The sequence below is a fragment of the Schistocerca piceifrons genome, chromosome 1 (genome assembly GCF_021461385.2).
Source record: "Schistocerca piceifrons isolate TAMUIC-IGC-003096 chromosome 1, iqSchPice1.1, whole genome shotgun sequence".
Taxonomy (NCBI): Eukaryota; Metazoa; Arthropoda; class Insecta; order Orthoptera; family Acrididae; genus Schistocerca; species Schistocerca piceifrons.
In genome coordinates this window covers 751,474,773-751,494,507 of record NC_060138.1, presented here as the reverse complement: position 1 = coordinate 751,494,507, position 19,735 = coordinate 751,474,773, and the positions used below count along the sequence as shown (strand labels likewise).

At 43.3% G+C, this 19,735-nt stretch overlaps 1 protein-coding gene across 1 annotated transcript in view; it reads right to left on the bottom strand.

Annotated features, from left to right (window-relative positions):
• LOC124711981 (BTB/POZ domain-containing protein Tiwaz) overlaps positions 1–19,735 on the bottom strand; it is an 857,301-nt gene that overhangs the window by 157,090 nt on the left and 680,476 nt on the right. Inside the window, exon 5 of the mRNA XM_047242267.1 lies at positions 908–1,117. Within this exon, the coding sequence (XP_047098223.1) occupies positions 908–1,117 (210 nt within the window). The remainder of the gene's footprint in view (positions 1–907; positions 1,118–19,735) is intronic.

Sequence of the window (19,735 nt, the reverse complement as noted above, 5' to 3'; positions counted from 1 at the left end):
CAAAGACCCATGCAGTGGCAGTGGTAACACAACGACATCGGCGACTACGTATGAAATGAGCAAGTGACCATTGGCATTGGAAATTGGCGAAGTGGCAGAGGGTTGCATGGTCAGATGAATACCGATACCTACCTCATCATGCCACTGGTAGGGCGCGAATCCGTCGTCTTCCCGGGGAACAGCTCCTTGGCATCTGTGCTACGGGAAGAAGACAAGCTGGCTGCGGCTCCATTATGCTACCGGGAACATGCATGTGGACACTCATGGATCCAGTGGAGCTCGTGCAAGGCACCATGACGGCCAAGGAGTACCGTACACTGATTGCAGACCACGTACGCCCCATCACGACGATCATGTTTCCCGACGGCAGTGGCGTTTTTCAACAGGATAATGCACCAAGTCACAATGCCGGGAGAAAGACGGAGTGGTTCGAGGAACACAGTGGCGAATATAATTGTTCTCAGAGCTTATCACCCCTTTCCCCGGAATTTACGGGAATTAGGTGACTTGTGTTTGCAGATGTAGTGCCAACTCCCCCCAGCGACCTATCAAAGCCTCACTGCTTCCATGCCATGAAGTGTCGCCGCTGCTGCTCGTGCTAAAGCTGGACATACCGGCTATTAGGTAGACGGTCATAATTTTCTGGCCGATCAGTGTATATGTGCTTCAAAAAGTATCGCTGTTGCTTGTCAAAGTAGTACTTGAGTTTGCTTGCTTCCTGTAATGAACATTACAGTGGCAAAGTACCTTCAGACTAACACGAAAATCAGCGCATAAGGTTCCGTGCGCGTTACATGGTACACAGTGCCCTCTGTCACTGGGCGTCTTGCCAGCACCCGCCTACTTACGGGCGCCCCACTCCCTCTGTAGGAGGTGCGGCGACAGAGAGGCGCCGTACTGTACTCACTTGGTGAGCGTCTCGAGGGAGGAGGTGTAGATGGTGCCGCCCACGTCGATGTGCACGGGCGCCGTGTAGCGGGAGGCGGCGGCCACGCACGGGATGCCCGTGATCTTGTGGTTGTACGGCTGCAGCGGCGGCGGCGGCTGCTGCGGCGTCGGCGACGACGAGTTGGACATGGTCGGCGACGTCGCGGGCGAACTGCTCGGCGACAGCAGTCTGCGAGAACAGCACGGCACTGTCAGGTCCAATATACACATCACACTACACACTGTGTCATTACACCAGTTACTTTGAGAAATCAGCCTTTTTTAAAGGTTTTGTAACTGACTTCATGGTCGCCTTTTGACCGTAAAATTATTTATTTGTACAACCTGCTATTACAGTTTCAGCTGTGTGGTACAACGGCATGCATATACCTGGTGTCCCTCCAAAGAGTTTAGTCAGCCATTTTTTACAACTTTCTAATGCCTATAGAATTATTTTTGTTCTAATCATTAATTTGTGGTGATTTATTGTACCACGTGTTCCACACACAAATGTTGTGGGCGTCATAGTGACCTATATGCAATTACATTTTCTTGATCAAAGATTCTGAGGTTTATTCCTGATCCTTTGTCACAGCTTCAAGAGAACGCACTTTGTAAGCCGCATCTTACTATTTCACGTAATACGACACATTTTCTGCCTTCAGCACAGATGCAAATTTTCCTGAGCCAGTTTTACAATCAGTATATACGTTTCTTGAAACTGCACTCATCCGGCCGGTGTGGCCGAGCGGTTCTAGGCGCTTCAGTCTGGAACCGCGCGACCACTACGGTCGCAGGTTCGAATCCTGCCTCGGATATGGATGTGTGTGATGTCCTTAGGTTAGTTAGGTTGGGGACTGACGACCTCAGTTGTTAAGTCCCATAGTGCTCAGAGCCATTTGACCAAACTGCACTCAGCAGTACCCTTCGGCTGTTTCTTTGCATGTTTTCATGCCAGAAGGTAAGTCAGCAGCTGGTGATGCAGAGACACCTGCCGGGTAATCACTTTATGTACGACGTTACTGCTGTGTGGCTTTAAATACAAAAGCTAGGCTAGCGGAGTGAGTAAGCATGTTCACTGCACATAATTTGGCTGTAAAGCGGGTTACTTACATGCTAATGATGCCAGAAAGAACACCTTAGTACGTTCACCTTAGTAAGTTTTTACAATTAAGTCAAGTATTCGTTGGTGCCCATTACTGTTACGTTGTACACAGTAAGTTCCTCGTATCCTTCTCTTGTTCTATTCCTTTAAGGAATAGAAGTTAGCGTTATTGTATCATTTAATGGGAGGACATTTTCTTCGGGCCAGGTAAATATTTGCATGCAATCTGAATTTTAAAAAGAGTCGTACGTTTACAGCATTTTCTTATATTATACAACTGCTATTGCACGGCATGATGTCACCCCAGGTATACGCTCTGTTATTTTGCATTTTGCACTATTTCCACTTGACAATGGCCACGCGGCCGAAAGTGCAACAGTTGATTATACAATTAATAACTTTACTGTCAAAAAGTGACAATGACGTAATTTACAAAGTTTTACAAGGTTCCGAACAGCAACTAAAAGAAGTTTTTCTTTATATTTATCATGTCACATTAATACACTGAAGAGCCAAAGAAACTGATACACCTGCCTAACATCGTATAGGGCACCCGCGAGTGCGCAGAAGTGCCGCAACGCGACGTGGCGTGGACCTGACTAATGTCTGAAGTAGTGCTAGAGGGAAATGAAACCATGAATCCCATAGCGCCGTCCATAAATCCGTAACAGTAAGAAGGATGGAGATATCTTCTGAGCAGCACGTTGCAAGGCATCCCAGAAATGCTCAATAATGTTCATGTCTGGGAAATTTGACGGCCTGAGGAAGTGCTTAAATTCAGAAGAGTGTTCCTGGAGCTACTCTGTAGCAATTCTGGACGTGTGGGATGTCGCATTGTAGTGCTTGGAATTGCCGAAGTCCGTCGGGATGCGCAATGGACATGAATGGCTGCAGGTGATCAGGCAGGATGCTTACGTAGGTGTCACCTCTCAGAGCCGTACCTACACGTGTCAGGGGGTCACGTGTCACTCCAAATGCACACGCCCCACACCGCTACAGGGCCTCCACCAACTTGAACAGTCTCCTGCTGACCTGCAGGTTCCATGGATTTATGAGGTTGTCTCCATACACTTACACGTCCATCCACCCGATACATTTTAAAAGGAGACTCGTCCGGTCAGGCAACATGTTTCCAGTCATCGACAGTCCAATGTCGGTGTGGACGGGCTGAGGCGAGGCGTAAACCTCATCACGGGTACACGACTGGGCCGTCGGCTCCAAAAGCCCATATCGATGATGTTTCGATGAATGTTTCGCACGCTGTCACTTATTGATGGCCCAGCGATGAAATCTGCAGAAATTTGCGGAAGGGTTGCACTTCTGTCACGTTGAACGATTCTCTTCAGTCGCCGTTGGTTCCGTTCTTGCAAGACCATTTTCTGGCCGCAGCGATGTTGGAGATCTGATGTTTTACCGGATTCCTGATATTCACGGCGCACTCGTGAAATGGTCGTACCGGAAAATCCCCACTTCGTCGCTACCTCGGAGATGCTGTGTCCCATCGCTAGTGCGCCGACTATAATACCACATTCAAACTCACTTAAATCTTGATAACCTGATATTGTAACCGATCTGACAACTGTGCCAGACACTTGTTGCTTTATATAGGTGTTGCCGATCTTAGATCCATATTCTGCCTGTTTACATATCTCTGTGTTTTAATACGCATTCTTATACCAGTTTGCCGAGCGCGATTAGCTGAGCGGTCTTAGGCGCTGCAGTCACGAACTGTGCGGCTGGTCCCGGCGGAGGTTCGATTCTTCCCTCGGGCATGGGTGTGTGTGTTTGTGCTTAGGATAATTTAGGTTAAGTAGTGTGTAAGCTTAGGGACTGATGACCTTAGCAGTTAAGTCCCATAAGATTTCACACACATTTGAACATTTCTTATACGAGTTTCTTCGTCGCTTCAGTGTATTACGTTTCCTTGCACGCCATTTTCCATATCTTGCACTCACATTCAAAAAATGGCTCTGAGCACTACGGGACTTAACATCTGAGGTCGTTAGTCCCCTAAAACTTAGAACTACTTAAACCTAACTAACCTAAGGACATCACACACAACCATGCCCGAGGCAGGATTCGAACCTTCGACCGTAGCAGTCGCGCGGTTCCGGACTGAGGCGCCTAGAACCGCTCGGCCACCGCGGCCGGTGCAGTCACATTCATAAACATCACACTTTAAACCTTCAGCCGTGCTCGATGTGATACTGCAATCCAGGACCTCACAAAATCACGTAGTGTCGTTAGCGGTTGGCTAGCTGAGAATTAATTGCAAACACTCTGCAGAGTACAAAGGAATATGCACTTGAAATCTATCTGTGAACAGAATGAGATTTTCACTCTGCAGCGGAGTGTGCGCTGATATGAAACTTCCTGGAAGATTAAAACTGTGTGCCGGACCGAGACAAGAACTCGGGATCTTTGCCTTTCGTGGGCAAGTGCGGCTTTTTATCTGTGAACAGTCTAAATTCTGCTCAGTGGCATTTAATGCTGGCCCAGATTCGTCTTTGGTGTTTGATGCCAAAATAAATAACATATTTGACAATAGTCTAGAAGGAAAAGGCACATTGTCTTTGTTGATCCATTATGGACTGTGGGACAACTGCTGACATGTATTTCTTGATACAATAATTTAGCAAACGGCTGTATGTGTTGTAGAGATTTTATTTTACGAACTTCTTATATGAAACCAGTTTCGGCATTACATTGCTGCCATCTTCAGGCCCCACACGCCATAGTCGTAAAATCGCTATACACGAAAGGAGCCGTAAAAGTCGATCTGTGAATCAAACCGCTATGCAACAGCTCTTGGTGGCCAGGCGACACAGACTATGACGTGTGGGGCCTGAAGATATCATCCATGTAACGCCGAAACTGGTTTCATATAAGAAGTTCATAAAATAAATTTCTACAACACAAACGGCTGTTGGTAAATTTTTGTATCAAGAGACGCACATTGTGATCGGAATATCAGGAACAAGCGTTTAATTTAAGGCAAGGACACACACGTGTCCCTCGCCGACCTACTTATCGCATTGTATGGCTACGCCGTTGGCAGCCCTTTCTGTAAAAGACATTATTAAATTGCTACACTGCAAGCCGGCGACAGGCCGCCGTGTGGCGCTATTAGGGTGCGAAGCGAGCCACTTCCTTACGAGGTAATGGCGCACTCGCCTCGTCACGGCGACGGCCGGGAAAAGTGGTTCCATTAGCGGAGGCGGTCGCCGGAGAGGGCGGCGGAAAGCTGTGTCTCCGTGGGCCGGACTGGTTGTAAGCACCATTGACCAGCGCTCTCGCAGCGGTACAACGTCGCATCAATAGGTGGTTGTAACGAGTGCGCTAAAGCAGACCGAGCGGGAAAACACACAAGATTTTCTTACGAGTGTCTCACAGAGACTACATCTACATCTACATTTATACTCCGCAAGCCACCCAACGATGTGTGGCGGAGGGCACCTTACGTGCCACTGTCATTACCTCCCTTTCCTGTTCGAGTCTCGTATGGTTCGCGGGAAGAACGACTGCCGGAAAGCCTCCGTGCGCATTCGAATCTCTCTGATTTTACATTCGCGATCTCCTCGGGAGGTATAAGTAGGGGGAAGCAATATATTCGATACCTCATCCAGAAACGCACCCTCTCGAAACCTGGACAGCAAGCTACACCGCGATGCAGAGCGTCTCTCTTGCAGTCTGCCACTTGAGTTTGCTAAACTTCTCCGTAACGCTAACACGCTTACCAAATAACCCTGTGACGAAACGCGCCGCTCTTCTTTGAATCTTCTCTATCTCCTCTGTCAACCCGACCTGGTACGGATCCCACACTGATGAGCAATACTCAAGTATAGGTCGAACGAGTGTTTTGTGAGCCACCTCCTTTGATGATGGACAACATTTCCTAAGGACTCTCCCAACGAATCTCAACCTGGCACCCGCCTTACCAACAATTAATTTTATACGAGCATTCCACTTGAAATTGTTCCGTACGCATACTCCGAGATATTTTACAGAAGTAACTGCTACCAGTGTTTGTTCCGCTATCATATAATCATACAATAATATAAGACCTCTTAAGTTTTCAATAACGATTTATCAGACAGGATCAGTAGCATGCAAGATTGTTCGCTAAAGATGCTGTTGTGTACAAGAAAGTACTGTCGCTGGACGATCATGAGGAAATGCAGGATGACTTGGCTGAAAATTCCACTTGGCGTAATGAATGACAGCTCTTTAAAATTATAAATGAGAAAAAACCAGGCAGTATCTGATTAGAAGTTTAGAGATGAACATCTTGGGCACGTCACATCGCATAAGTGTTATGGAGTGATACTAAGAAGCGATAAGAAATGGGACGATCATTCTTAAGAAAGACGAATGGAAGATTTAAATTTGGTGAGAAGGTTGTGGGAAAATGTAATGCATCTGTGAAGTAAATCACGTACAAGGGGACAGTGAGATCAGTTCTAGAGTATTGTTCCAGTGTTTGGAGTCCTTAAGGCGAGATAACAGCAAATGAATTCGCACACAGGTTTCTAGAATTGTTAGTAGGTTTGTACAACCCACATGAAGATGTAACACGTATGGTCGGGGAACCTAAAATAAAATCCTAGCTAAGAAGGCGATGTAGTTCTCGAGACACCTTGTCGGGTAAATTTAGGGCAACAGTATTCGAAAAATCATGTTGGCTCTTATGCTGCCAGCATCGTTTATCTCGCGTCGTGATTATGACAAAAAGACAACGGAGATTAGGGTGCGTACAAAAGCATACGGGCAAGTCATTTTTTTCTCACTACAGGAATGGAATAGGTAAGAAAACTGGTACTGCTAGTACGCTATGCACTGCACACTGGCTTGCGGACTATGCAGTCACATGTAGATGCAAACATTGTCACTCTCTCTCCCTCGCCCCCTCTCTCCCTCTCTATCTTTGTCTTTGTACTTATTCGCCAAAGCTTTCAACATCACAGCTTTGTTTTCAGCACCTTTAATTGCCCTACAGTAGGGCCGGCCACGGTGTGCCAGACCGCACGTGAGACGGATGCGAGGGCCACGTGCGGCCGAGGCTCGGCCCCTCTCGGCTTTACTCGGTCCTCCTCGGAAGTGCACGGTACAGTGCAACATTTCATTTATTTAGTACTGCGGTGTGGCATTCCTCGGTCCACACAACTTTCGTTAGTTCAAAGAATCGTGGTGTATCGCTGTTTACCTTTCGCTATTTGTTCGATGTGTGAAGGACGTTCGCAGGTCCAGTAGCTCTCTGCAGATAAAGAGGCAGTCATGTGATCTATCGTCACATGCCTTTAAAAATTAATGAGGGTCACAGAAGAGAAAGATGAGAATTTTCGACGTCTATTACGCAGTAGCACAATCAATGGGTACCTCAAATGTGCTGCGGAGCAGCATTACAGCAACATACAGAAAGAATTTAAAGATTTAGTTGACAACTAAAAAGCAAAATATTCCAGCAATCGACAGACAGGATTCATTGTTTTGTATATAAAGAAACAGTTTTTGCTAAATTTACAGGATGGAGCAAGTGAAGAAATTGTTGGTACGAATAGCATAATTTCTGACCTCACACGCATTATTACACTGTCAGCTGCAACAGTTTTCGATGGAACTGAACGGAGAGTGTATAGAATTATATATTACTGCAAAGTTCGTTGGTTAAGTCAAGAGGTATGCCTGGAACGATTTCCCTATTTTAAACCCGCTATTTTTGAGTTTATGTAGGAAAAAGGAGTGCAGGAATCAAAATTAGAACTTCCAGAATCGATTGCAGGCCTTGCATTCTAAGTGGACTTGGCTGGACACTGACCACAAGACACCGCAAGGTGAGAATTTTATAAGAAAATCGCGGTGCAGAAGGAAAAAAAAATTCAGCAAATACATTCCATTTTCCTACAAATACATTCCATTTTCCTACGCTCCCTGGGGTCGAGGAAACTGCAAGGTCCAAAGGATTCTTTGTAAGCTTAAAAGAATTACAAGGATAGTTTTCTAAACGTTTTGAGGACACTGCCAATCTTACATCTGTACCCCTGTGCCTGCGCAGACGTAACTAAGTGATGTGTAACGTAATTCCCATTTTACAGACATATACATTGCTTTCCTCGTGAAGAGTTTCCACGTCTCCATAATGTGGTTGTGAAAGTGTGTGAAAGATTCTGTTTTGATTATGAAGCAAAATAAGTCACGATTACGTGCGGAAATCTGTGTAATTGCCTGTGTCTGTCCGTATAGTGACAGACTGTATCATATAAAATTATATTATGTCTACAGTGCACTCAAAATAATTAAATAATACAGAAAATTTGTTTCGTTCGTGTCTTATGTTATCAAGAAATGTGAAATGTGAAAAGAAATTGTATCCAGTGCGCTTTCACAGTTTATCACGCTTCCACCTCCTCCCTTCCAGACAGTATGGCATGGCGCTGGAGGAAGTGTGGAACTAGGCTGAGCGCTATGGGATGGAAGAACCAGGACACAGTTTATGACCCGAATTTTTGGCTGCCCATTCTATACCGTGTACATATCTTTTTTTTCATCGGGACTGAAAAAGTTAGTTTTAACGTTATGTAGACTTAGATTTTACGGAGGTCGTTCAATAATTAAAGATACAAATTGGTCTGGAGGAAAAAGTGTTTTTTTTTTTTTTTTTTTTTTTTTTTTTTTTTTTTTTTTTTTTTTTTACAAAACAATACTTTTTCTGCCTTTGAACATTTATGCACTTGTTCCAACGGGCTACAAGCTTTTTTATTCCGGCTGCAAAGAACTCTTTACCTTCATGTTTGAACCAATTTCCCACAAATTTTTTCACGTCCTCGTAGTCTACATCTACATCTACATCTACATTGATACTCCGCAAGCCACCCAACGGTGTGTGGCGGAGGGCACTTTACGTGCCACTGTCATTACCTCCCTTTCCTGTTCCAGTCGCGTATGGTTCGCGGGAAGAACGACTGTCTGAAAGCCTCCGTGCGCGCTCTAATCTCTCTAATTTTACATTCGTGATCTCCTCGGGAAGTATAAGTAGGGGGAAGCAATATATTCGATACCTCATCCAGAAACGCACCCTCTCGAAACCTGGCGAGCAAGCTACACCGCGATGCAGAGCGCCTCTCTTGCAGAGTCTGCCACTTGAGTTTATTAAGCATCTCCGTAACGCTATCACGGTTACCAAATAACCCAGTGACGAAACGCGCCGCTCTTCTTTGGATCTTCTCTATCTCCTCCGTCAACCCGACCTGGTACGGATCCCACACTGATGAGCAATACTCAAGTATAGGTCGAACGAGTGTTTTGTAAGCCACCTCCTTTGTTGATGGACTACATTTTCTAAGCACTCTCCCAATGAATCTCAACCTGGTACCCGCCTTAGCAACAATTAGTTTTATATGATCATTCCACTTCAAATCGTTCCGTACGCATACTCCCAGATATTTTACAGAAGTAACTGCTACCAGTGTTTTTTCCGCTATCATATAATCATACAATAAAGGATCCTTCTTTCTATGTATTCGCAATACATTACATTTGTCTATGTTAAGGGTCAGTTGCCACTTCCTGCACCAGGTGCCTATCCGCTGCAGATCTTCCTGTATTTCGCTACAATTTTCTAATGCAGCAACTTCTCTGTATACTACAGCATCATCCGCGAAAAGCCGCATGGAACTTCCGACACTATCTACTAAGTCATTTATATATATTGTGAAAAGCAATGGTCCCATAACACTCCCCTGTGGCACGCCAGAGGTTACTTTAACGTCTGTAGACGTCTCTCCATTGATAACAACATGCTGTGTTCTGTTTGCTAAAAACTCTTCAATCCAGCCACACAGCTGGTCTGATATTCCGTAGGCTCTTACTTTGTTTATCAGGCGACAGTGCGGAACTGTATCGAACGCCTTCCGGAAGTCAAGAAAAATAGCATCTACCTGGGAGCCTGTATCTAATATTTTCTGGGTCTCATGAACAAATAAGGCGAGTTGGGTCTCACACGATCGCTGTTTCCGGAATCCATGTTGATTCCTACATAGTAGATTCTGGGTTTCCAGAAATGACATGATACGCGAGCAAAAAACATGTTCTAAAATTCTACAAGAGATCGACGTAAGAGATATAGGTCTATAGTTTTGCGCATCTGCTCGACGACCCTTCTTGAAGACTGGGACTATCTGTGCTCTTTTCCAATCATTTGGAACCCTCCGTTCCTCTAGAGACTTGCGGTACACGGCTGTTAGAAGGGGGACAAGTTCTTTCGCGTACTCTGTGTAGAATCGAATTGGTATCCCGTCAGGTCCAGTGGACTTTCCTCTATTGAGTGATTCCAGTTGCTTCTCTATTCCTTGGACACTTATTTCGATGTCAGCCATTTTTCCGTTTGTGCGAGGATTTAGAGAAGGAACTGCAGTGCGGTCTTCCTCTGTGAAACAGCTTTGGAAAAAGGTGTTTAGTATTTCAGCTTTACGCGTGTCATCCTCTGTTTCAATGCCATCATCATCCCGTAGTGTCTGGATATGCTGTTTCGAGCCACTTACTGATTTAACGTACCTCTTCCCACGTAATGCCTCCTTCAGTGCACCAAACAAATGGTAACCACTAGGCGCTAAATCAGGACCGTAAGGGGGATGAGCCAGTATTTCCAAGCCCATTTTGTCCATGGTTTCACAGGTTAGTTGAGCGATATGTGGATGTGCGTTGTCTTGCTGGAGAATCAAACCTCTCCTCTAACATCCACGACGTTCTCTCTCATGGCTGGTTTCACCTTATTTACTGGTATAGTTCATAACGTTATCTGTAAGAAGCTGAATTCAAAAAGACTCCAAACAGTCCATCAATGGCAAAGATTGTCACCGCCATGACGAGTTCTGCAGAGGGGAGGCACGGAATGAGGCTGCATTGGTCCCTGTCGCTTCTACAGGTGGTAGATGAACATTGAAGAATAACTGCAAAATCTTTCCTCAAAATGTAATGCTAAGAATCCACCAAGCCGAGGTTAGTTTGAATGCCATCATACTGAACTCCATCCAAGAGGCTACATTTCTCTTCGGATGCAATTTTTTCTACGTGCTTGGCTGTGGCACATATTAAATCTTCGGAAGATAATGAACATCGCTTGTTTTTGAAGCTACTCAGTGTAAATCTTAAAGTTTGCCAGCTGAGAAGATAAGTGTGAGTTTAACTCTCAAAAATTTCCAGATGATCTTAGATTAGATACAGGTTTTTTCCATTTATCCTGGAAAGCTGGAACTGTACTATGGTTCTTGTCCCACTTTAAGTTCTAGTACCACTGGAAATTGTCATCTGGACTGGTTTTGAGAATGGATGAATATAACATCCATTAGAATTGTGTCGTGTACAAGCCATGTAGATGACTATCTCGTTGGTGATTAATTTCATGACTCATTTCTCCTCCAGTTATGCTTAAGTGCTCACAGGAAAAAAAAGGTCGCATGAACTCTAGGCTATAAATAAATATAGCTCTTTTTGTACTGCAGCTGTGCCTGCAGTGCCAGCAACCAACATCACATCAGCACCTTGAAGATGCTTAATACATAGGGGACAATTTTCTAGAAGATAGACGACAGCTTCAGCTGTACACCAGGAGACCCAAGCACTGCCAGAGGCGGGAGAGACCTTTTCTCTTCTGCAAGACACTTGGTCAAAAATAGAGTGGACTGTATCCACTGTATCCAGTGTTGGGGCCATGGCGGGCTCACCTCAGTGCTTAGCAAAGTCTTCAGATTCATACTCTGCCGAAACATCTCTCAACACTCGAAATAGCATCGCCTCGTCTCCGTCAACCAGTGTGGCTTCTGCCCAAATTTCTCGTCTCATGCAACTCACGCATCTCCTAACCCACCAGATCGTGTCCCGTAAATCTGCTATTTTTGTCTCCCTCAACTTAAAGAAAACTTATTACCGATAATGGCGTTCTGGTCTCCTTTTCAAACTCGAGATATATGCACTTCCAGTTAACTATGTCTGTCTTACTGCATCCTTTCCATTCTTCGTCACTGTTAACAATACCAACTCACGTACCTTCCATCCCACTGCGCAAGTATCCTAAGGCTCTGCCCTCTCGCCTCTCCTTTACCTTCTCTACACTACTGATGTGCCCAAATCGCCCCAACCAGTCCACTTCCTTCAGTATGATGACTACATCACTATCCTAGAAATCCCAACGATCCTTTCAAACCCACGTCAATCAGTTTACCTCATGGTGTAACCAATGGCTCCTCAAGATTAACCTCTCCAAAACCTGGTCAATAATTATAGGACGAATTAACTGTTCTGTCTCCATGACCTTTACGTTAGCATTTACAGCTGTCCTATCCAGTTATTAGTTAACTTGGACTAACCCTCTACCCGCTGTAGACATAGAGGTGAAGACTCCTTTGTTGTGGCAGACTTGTGGATTTGTAAATTTATTCTTGTTTAATATTTAAACTGTTACACTCCGGATTTGGATAATTTTTCTCCCTACGGCCCTTCAACTTCGTTCATTAAGTTTGTACGTTAACAATGAGCATCCTACGGTAGTCTGATTCTGATAAAGTGACAATCTAACCGGCCTTCAGCAGCCAGAAGTATAGAAGTATTATTGTTTTATTTCAAGAATTGACTTATTTTGTGTTTTGCTTCCATCCACATCGAAGTAGATGTGCTATTAATCTCTGATAAATAAACTTGTTCAATTACTGCTGACTTGGTTTCTTTTGTGCCGTTGTGGGCGTATATGCAGACTTGTCTATTTTTACTTCTGGGCTCAATTTACAGTTTTGGTTCTTGTTAATACCCGACCGTCATTAATATAGGAAATCGATTTCAGCTGTTTTGAATACATAGGCGCCGCTTCGACGATAGTATTGAGATAAATTTAATAGAAAATCTGCTCTATAGCACATGGTTTGCGCCATATCCGTTACGTACCGCATTATATGGTGAGGCTTTTTCTTTACAGTGTAGTTTATTGCCTGGCTGCCACTTCCAGAATAGTGAAAGAATTTTCTGTTATATTCACAGAAAAAGAGAAAGCGCCTCTCATACGTTAGACCTCTTAAAACAATACACTTCGCAAAGTGTTAGAAGATTTGATAATACTTTATGTCGCAGGTCCCATACTGGCGACAAACACATTTTATTTCATGGGGACGACCGTCTCCAAGTCAGTAATTAACTTCGTAAAATATATGTTACGAGGGTCTTCAAACGCACAGGCGGCTGCCGTAATTAGTCGGCCTGTGTAACGCAAGGCAGAAAGCGCCGCGTTTCTTGCTTTTACAGACACACAAGTCGCGTTCTCAACACGCGACACGTCGCTCAGCCAGAGACTCCTGTAATTAAGAGCGGCTGTGATAAACGCCGCAACTAGAGGGAGGGAGGTCTAGTTTCAAAGGCTAACAGCTCCTCCGGCAGCGCCGCACACGGCTGTACACGACCAGAGAGGACTGGAAAGGGATTTTATAACAAACGACATCTCTTGCGTTATTGCCGTTCATAAAGTCGAAAGATGGTCCACTGGAAGTAGTAAACCAGTTATCACGTGTTCGCCACTTATTATGACTTTATAAAGGTGTTCTGTGAGGAACTGTCCAGTTCATGGGTCAGTGACTTCTGAATCTCTTCAGGGTTATCCAAGTTTTTGCCCTACAAACATAGTTTCAGGCACATTTGTCTTTCTGTAATAAACATGCTGCTGTGTATTGGAGATTTGAGATTGCGTCATAAGATGGGATCTGAGCTTCCACTGTTGACAAAAGAGCCGGAGAGCGAGGAAAATTTTCCGAATGCAGAGGAGGCGATGGGAAATTCATCTAATAGGGTGCGATTCAAAGAGAAAGAACAGATTTCAGCTGTTTATTACAGGCAACCTATAAAAAATAGAAACACATAGCCATTATCACTGGATACTGGAAGGTTCAAAGTTTTGACACAGATGCGCTGTTGTTCGTTTGGAGCAACGTGGCGACTGCTCCATGGCAGAAATCATTTTGTGTGTTGTAACTTGGGCGAAGAGAAGGGCAATAAAATGTTCAGTGTTTCTGGTCTCCCAGGTCACCAGATCTCACACCTTGCGATTTTTTCCTGTAGGGGTACACAGAAGACAGCCTTTATCCCACATAAGAGCTACTCTTCAGCATCTGAGAAATCAAACCATTGTGTGCGGAATGAAATTTATTACCGTTTCGATGTTTCTCAAGCAACGCATGGTGCTCATACTGAGCGTATGGTGTAGTGCCCGTGCGAACACAAAACTCTGAACGTTCCTCTGTCTAGTTACATGCTCAATGCGTTTGTCTTTTCCAGTTTGTCTGTTATAAGCATCTGATATCTGTACTGTTTTTTCAATCACCATGTACAAGTCAGCAAGCATTCGACATCCTTATCTGGTTCTTTGTTCAGCTACAGAAACTAAATAATACTATGACAAAGGTAACTTTAAGAATGTGTGGTAAGTGTGCCGAAGACGGTCTACAAGGTCCAAACCATAACAGTTTACAATGTTTTGGAGTGGTGTAGGGGAAACCGAGACGAACAATTTGGTAGGGGACACTTGCGGTCTGTCAAGCCGAGAAACAGCTCAATTTGGCGTACAAAGGCCACATAACCCACAGTGCATACACACCAATCGATATTTTGAGTGTCCTCTCTGCCACTTACCCGGCCAATTTGGTTAGCCTTAACTATTTAGAGTTCATTAATTTTTCTAGATAAAATTGGACTTGAATATTAGACACGTCTTGTTCTTACACTTACAAAGAGCAAAATCGACGCTCCTGTAAAATTTACATCCAAATTTTGTAAATTTTAACAGCGTAAAACTAACAAATCGTTTTATTTTTCCGGCCTTCTTGCTACAGAATATTGTGCTTTTATCTTGCTAAGTTTTCATCGAATTCTAACACAATTAGTTTTTACGTAACCTTTACGAAAGTCTTTTTTCTTCCGTTACTGTCATGGGAAACTTTGAACTACTAATGTAAAAAAAAAAAAAAAAAAAAGCTGATAGACTAAGCCGAAGTTACGAGAGTGAGACTGTATTCAAAACATCGGTCGCCGTGTTGGCGCTGTAGTTTAGGTGGCTCTTTTAGGACCGTTTCTGGTTATTTCTCAGACAGATCACGAGTGACCTACACCACATTGTTCATCAAGACTTTCTCTATACCACTGCCGTACGTTGTAAACGATTATCGTTTATACCCTGTACACGGCATTCCAAGAGATGAGAAAAGACAGACAACGATGTAATGGAAGATGGATAGAAGACAGTAAAAAATATGAAGGAGCTATGAAAAAATCTGCAGGAAACCGTCTTGCAAAAGTCGATGCCAAATGGCTGACCATGCTGGAGGCAGACAATATAAACAGTAGGGAAAGTAGCGACTTGGTGAACACTTATATTCGGGAAACAGGCAGAGCCAGACGAATTAGATCAATTTCCGTATCTAAAAAGCGTCATTATTCATTATGATCAAAGCAAGGATTATCTCAGAAACCGTCAGAAGTGAAGACATATATTTTCGCAGTACATCTGGTCTGGTAGCAAATACTGACGGGGCTCAAAGAAGCAGTCCACAAAATAACACAGCTGGAGACTGTGACCCTACAGAGTTTGGTATACACGTTACCGTCATTCTTTACTTGTTAGAACCAGTATGCTTTTACTGCAACTTTGAACTGAACATGCCTCAACCAATTTTGCGAAATAAAGAAATATTTGGTAAAGAGAACTATTAAAATAGTAGTGTGCGAGATGTATTGCAACTGCAGTGTATGGGGATATATATCTTTCGAAAAAGCTATAGAGATTTGATTCCATCGTTATTTTATGATATAAATTCAATAACACAAGGTATGAGGAGGTTCTCAGTAGAATCGGCAAAAAATAGAACATATGGAAAACATCGACGAGAAGACTGGATAGATTGACAGAACACGTGTTAAGACATCTGGGAATAACTTCCATGTTACTTGTTCTGGCGTAACCACAAGCGCCGAAACGAAGAAGAAGAGCGTAAGACCAGAGAAGGCGGTGAGGCGACGTCAACCATCAGCATGCTGACAAGGACGTCACTACGATAGGAGCGGCATCTAGCGGAAGTGAATATAAGCGCCGCTCCTGCCAGCCTTGGCCGGACGTTAGTGGACAGTATTAGCACGGCCTAGCAGAGAGTGCTACGAGAACAGTTATTAGTGTTCTATATCCACTACTTCTTTGGACATTGTCTATAGCGAAGAACATTACTGTTTGCATGTCGTCCATCGTTTGCGACACCATTGTTATTTCGAAGTTAAGTATTGCCAATCTGCTTTATTAAAATAAAAATAATAATGTTATTTGTTTGAATTGTTGTATAGCATTCCGAGAGCGCACCCTATACGAGATGAGTGGGCAGGACCCCACATTACTAGAGGGAGCTGTAGATGATAAAACCTCTAGTGGAACACAAATAATGAAATACATCCAACAAATGAAACTGTAGGGTGCAAGTGCTACTCAGAGATAAAGAGGTCGATACAAGAGAGGAATTTGTGGCGGGCCGCAACGAACTGAGCCAGTCAGAAGACTAACGTTGTCTCCACAAAACAGAGAGGTGATTTCAGAAAATGCAAAGACGAACGGACGGCTCATTGTAGTCGCTCGCTGCAACGATTGACATGTTTTGAATGAGGGCAAGCTGGAGATTCAGTCCAGTGGTTGATGGAACGCTGGATCACCAGGAAGCGACCATGCAATCAGGCAATTTTCCCTGAAAGGTCCGCTCTTTCTGATAGAAGAACTGAATGAACTGCAGAGTAGTGGATGCGTGTCTCGAAATCTGGCTTCCTTTATTACTCCAAATTCGTCTTCTCATGCTCTGACATAATTCGTTCTTTGTCGCTGACAGGGTTCACGTCATGGAGTGACATGTGAGTGACGTTTAGAGTTCTGTACGATCTTTCTTATTTGGTTGCCTCTGTGGTCGTTTAGCCTGTGCGAAACATACGTGGCATTTGTGTGTTCGTTGATTTTGTGATGTGTTTCCTTTATAAGTCTATAATGCTACAATTAGTAACTACCATACTATTAAAGTCTGTCGCTAAAAAATCTTAAATAATGCACTCTGTTCTGAGTCAATAATTTGGTATTTGTAACTTGTGACAGTCAGTGGATCACATTCGCAACATAATGCTGGCTATAGTGTATAAAACTTTTAACGTTACTACAAATGATGTTCTTCAGGCTACATCCTCAAGTTAACAACAGACGTGCTTTTATATAGCGCAAACGTGATTATCCGAGTACGTTGTTAACAGATTTTGAACCTATGTTCTACACATCGGTGTACTGAAATAGGCAGTGACTTTGTTCATAACGTAACTAAAAAATATGAATGGTACGGCGTAAGACGGCTGTAATTGAAAAGCCACGCTTCGTACTGTAGCTCTCAACACATGTTACCGTTATTATACATTCCTGTCATTTACAGCGCTTTACTAATATATTAGTCCTTTAGTTTTAATATATGTGATTCCTGAAGCGTTTGTGCTAAAGTCAGTATCGTTTTGCTATCGTCAGTCGAAAATCATTGACTGTTATTAATATTATTTGTTTTCTTACACGTGCTCCGAGATACTCGCAATTCTAATAAACTTGCCTGCTCCCGAAATCGGCGTTAACAATATTACTGACTATTTGGTTCATACATGATTGTACGAAGTAACGTGCCTGTACTAACGTTCTAATAATCAGTTGTCACTACTACATTATGGACGCAAAGTTCCATTCCCATATGGTCTATTTTCTATTACGACATTTTTTACATTCTTTTGCAATACTGTTACAAGAAGAGCATTTTATGGCAACGAAACGCAGGTCATTGGGGAATTGAAGAAAAAATGGGGACACTGAAATGCGATTCTGTGAAGGTCTATGCATATCGCTAAATGAAGTGGTCTTAAAAAGAACAGATTATGAAATAATTTCATGAAGAGTTACCAAGAGATGGAAAGACTAAGATTAGATTATTGGAAATGAATTATTGTGAATTTTGGTTGCAGTAAGTACACACAAGTGAAAACATTAACATAAAATAGAAAGGGATGTTGAATGTCATCAAACCCAGAGAAAATCTAATGAAGTGGAAACGAAATAACTCTTCGTACGCTATGCAGGACCGTCGAAAATCATTAAACATTCATTTCCAATTAAACTTTAACAAGTATATTCTTTAATGGAGACCTTTTGCTTACCAGTTTTTCTGGATGGCTCATTGTGTCGTAATTTGTAATGTTTTTTGCATGGGATGTTCAAGATATGAATCAGGCGTGTTAATGGACCAAAAAATTGATTTAAAAATTCCATTTGGGTACTTCTGAGAAAACCATTATAAAATAACGGAACTGCATTCGTTGGTTATCTTATAAGAGATTGTCTTAAATCGAAAGCGTTGAGGCACTGAAGTTAAACATCGAGCGCGGTTTTCGACTGTCATCATTTTTCGGTAATATCCTTGACTCTTTTCGGTCTATGAAAAGACAACTTTCACTGAATCACATCTGATTATTTATCTCTCACTGTAGCACAATGGACGGAAGACACTGGATGTGGTAACGGCTCAGTAAATAGACCAGTTCCAGTGAGAGACTGAACTATGCGAAAGATTATACGTATGTGAAAAATTACATGCAAGGGTATATGGTCTTCTGACAGTAAGGATCCTCAGTCTGATGTGATATACAATATGTTTCAAAGTCCTTGCGAGAAACATTTGGGGGGTTATAGATCACGACATGGGGAACACCTTTGTTGCAGACAAAATCTCCTCTGACGTTTGCCGGCGACACAGGCATCGGATTAAACTGGTTATGCCCCTTAGAGGCGGCAGGTTGTAGGCACTCCGCGATGTTCGTATGTAATGTGTGTTGCCTTTTATACAGGAATCTGCTCTGCGTGAAAGGCTGCAGGCTGAGCAAAATTGAAGTTCCTAATTCACACTTCCTCATTTTAGAGACACTTATTCGTATGGTTTTCTGGTTGAAAATCACTCTTGTCAGTTTACTGAGCTAGGTAGTATGCTACACACCTGCTTAATAAATCCTGCTGCCTCCGTAGTATCTCTTCGTCCCAGGGCTGGCGAATGCTAAAGGATGTCTAGCGTTGCTGGCAAGCGTCATCAAAGATATTAACTAAAGATATCCCCCTTGATTTGATCTTTTACCCCTATAAATTTGTCGTAAAGGCTTTGAAACAACCTGTATGTAATAACAAAGATTGACCAGCAATTCCAATGAAAACGTATGTTTCCAGATATCCGTGTTCCACTGAGCAGTGCAGTTTTATTTAATGTTGCTTTGTCGGAAGTGCTCTAATAGAGCTCCTGCTTCTATTTATTGCTGAAGGTAAGGAATGTGTGCAGTTATGAAAATTTTGGACATGAAAAGCGAGTATCGGACTGAGACTGGATCCCGAAGGTTTTCCTTACTACCTATGAGGAGCAGAGACCCAGGTTCAGGTCCCGGACTGACTCAGAGTTTAATCTCCCAGGAAATGTCGATCTGAAGTTGTGCAGTATACTGTTAAGTCCATCAGTTATCTCAACTGATCGTCACTGCTTTAGTATCTGAAAGCGATTCAGGCACTCCACCCAGCCCGAGGATCGATATGAACCAGCAGTCAGAGATTCTCATCCTATCCAGTGGGAGAGTTCTCCCATGGCG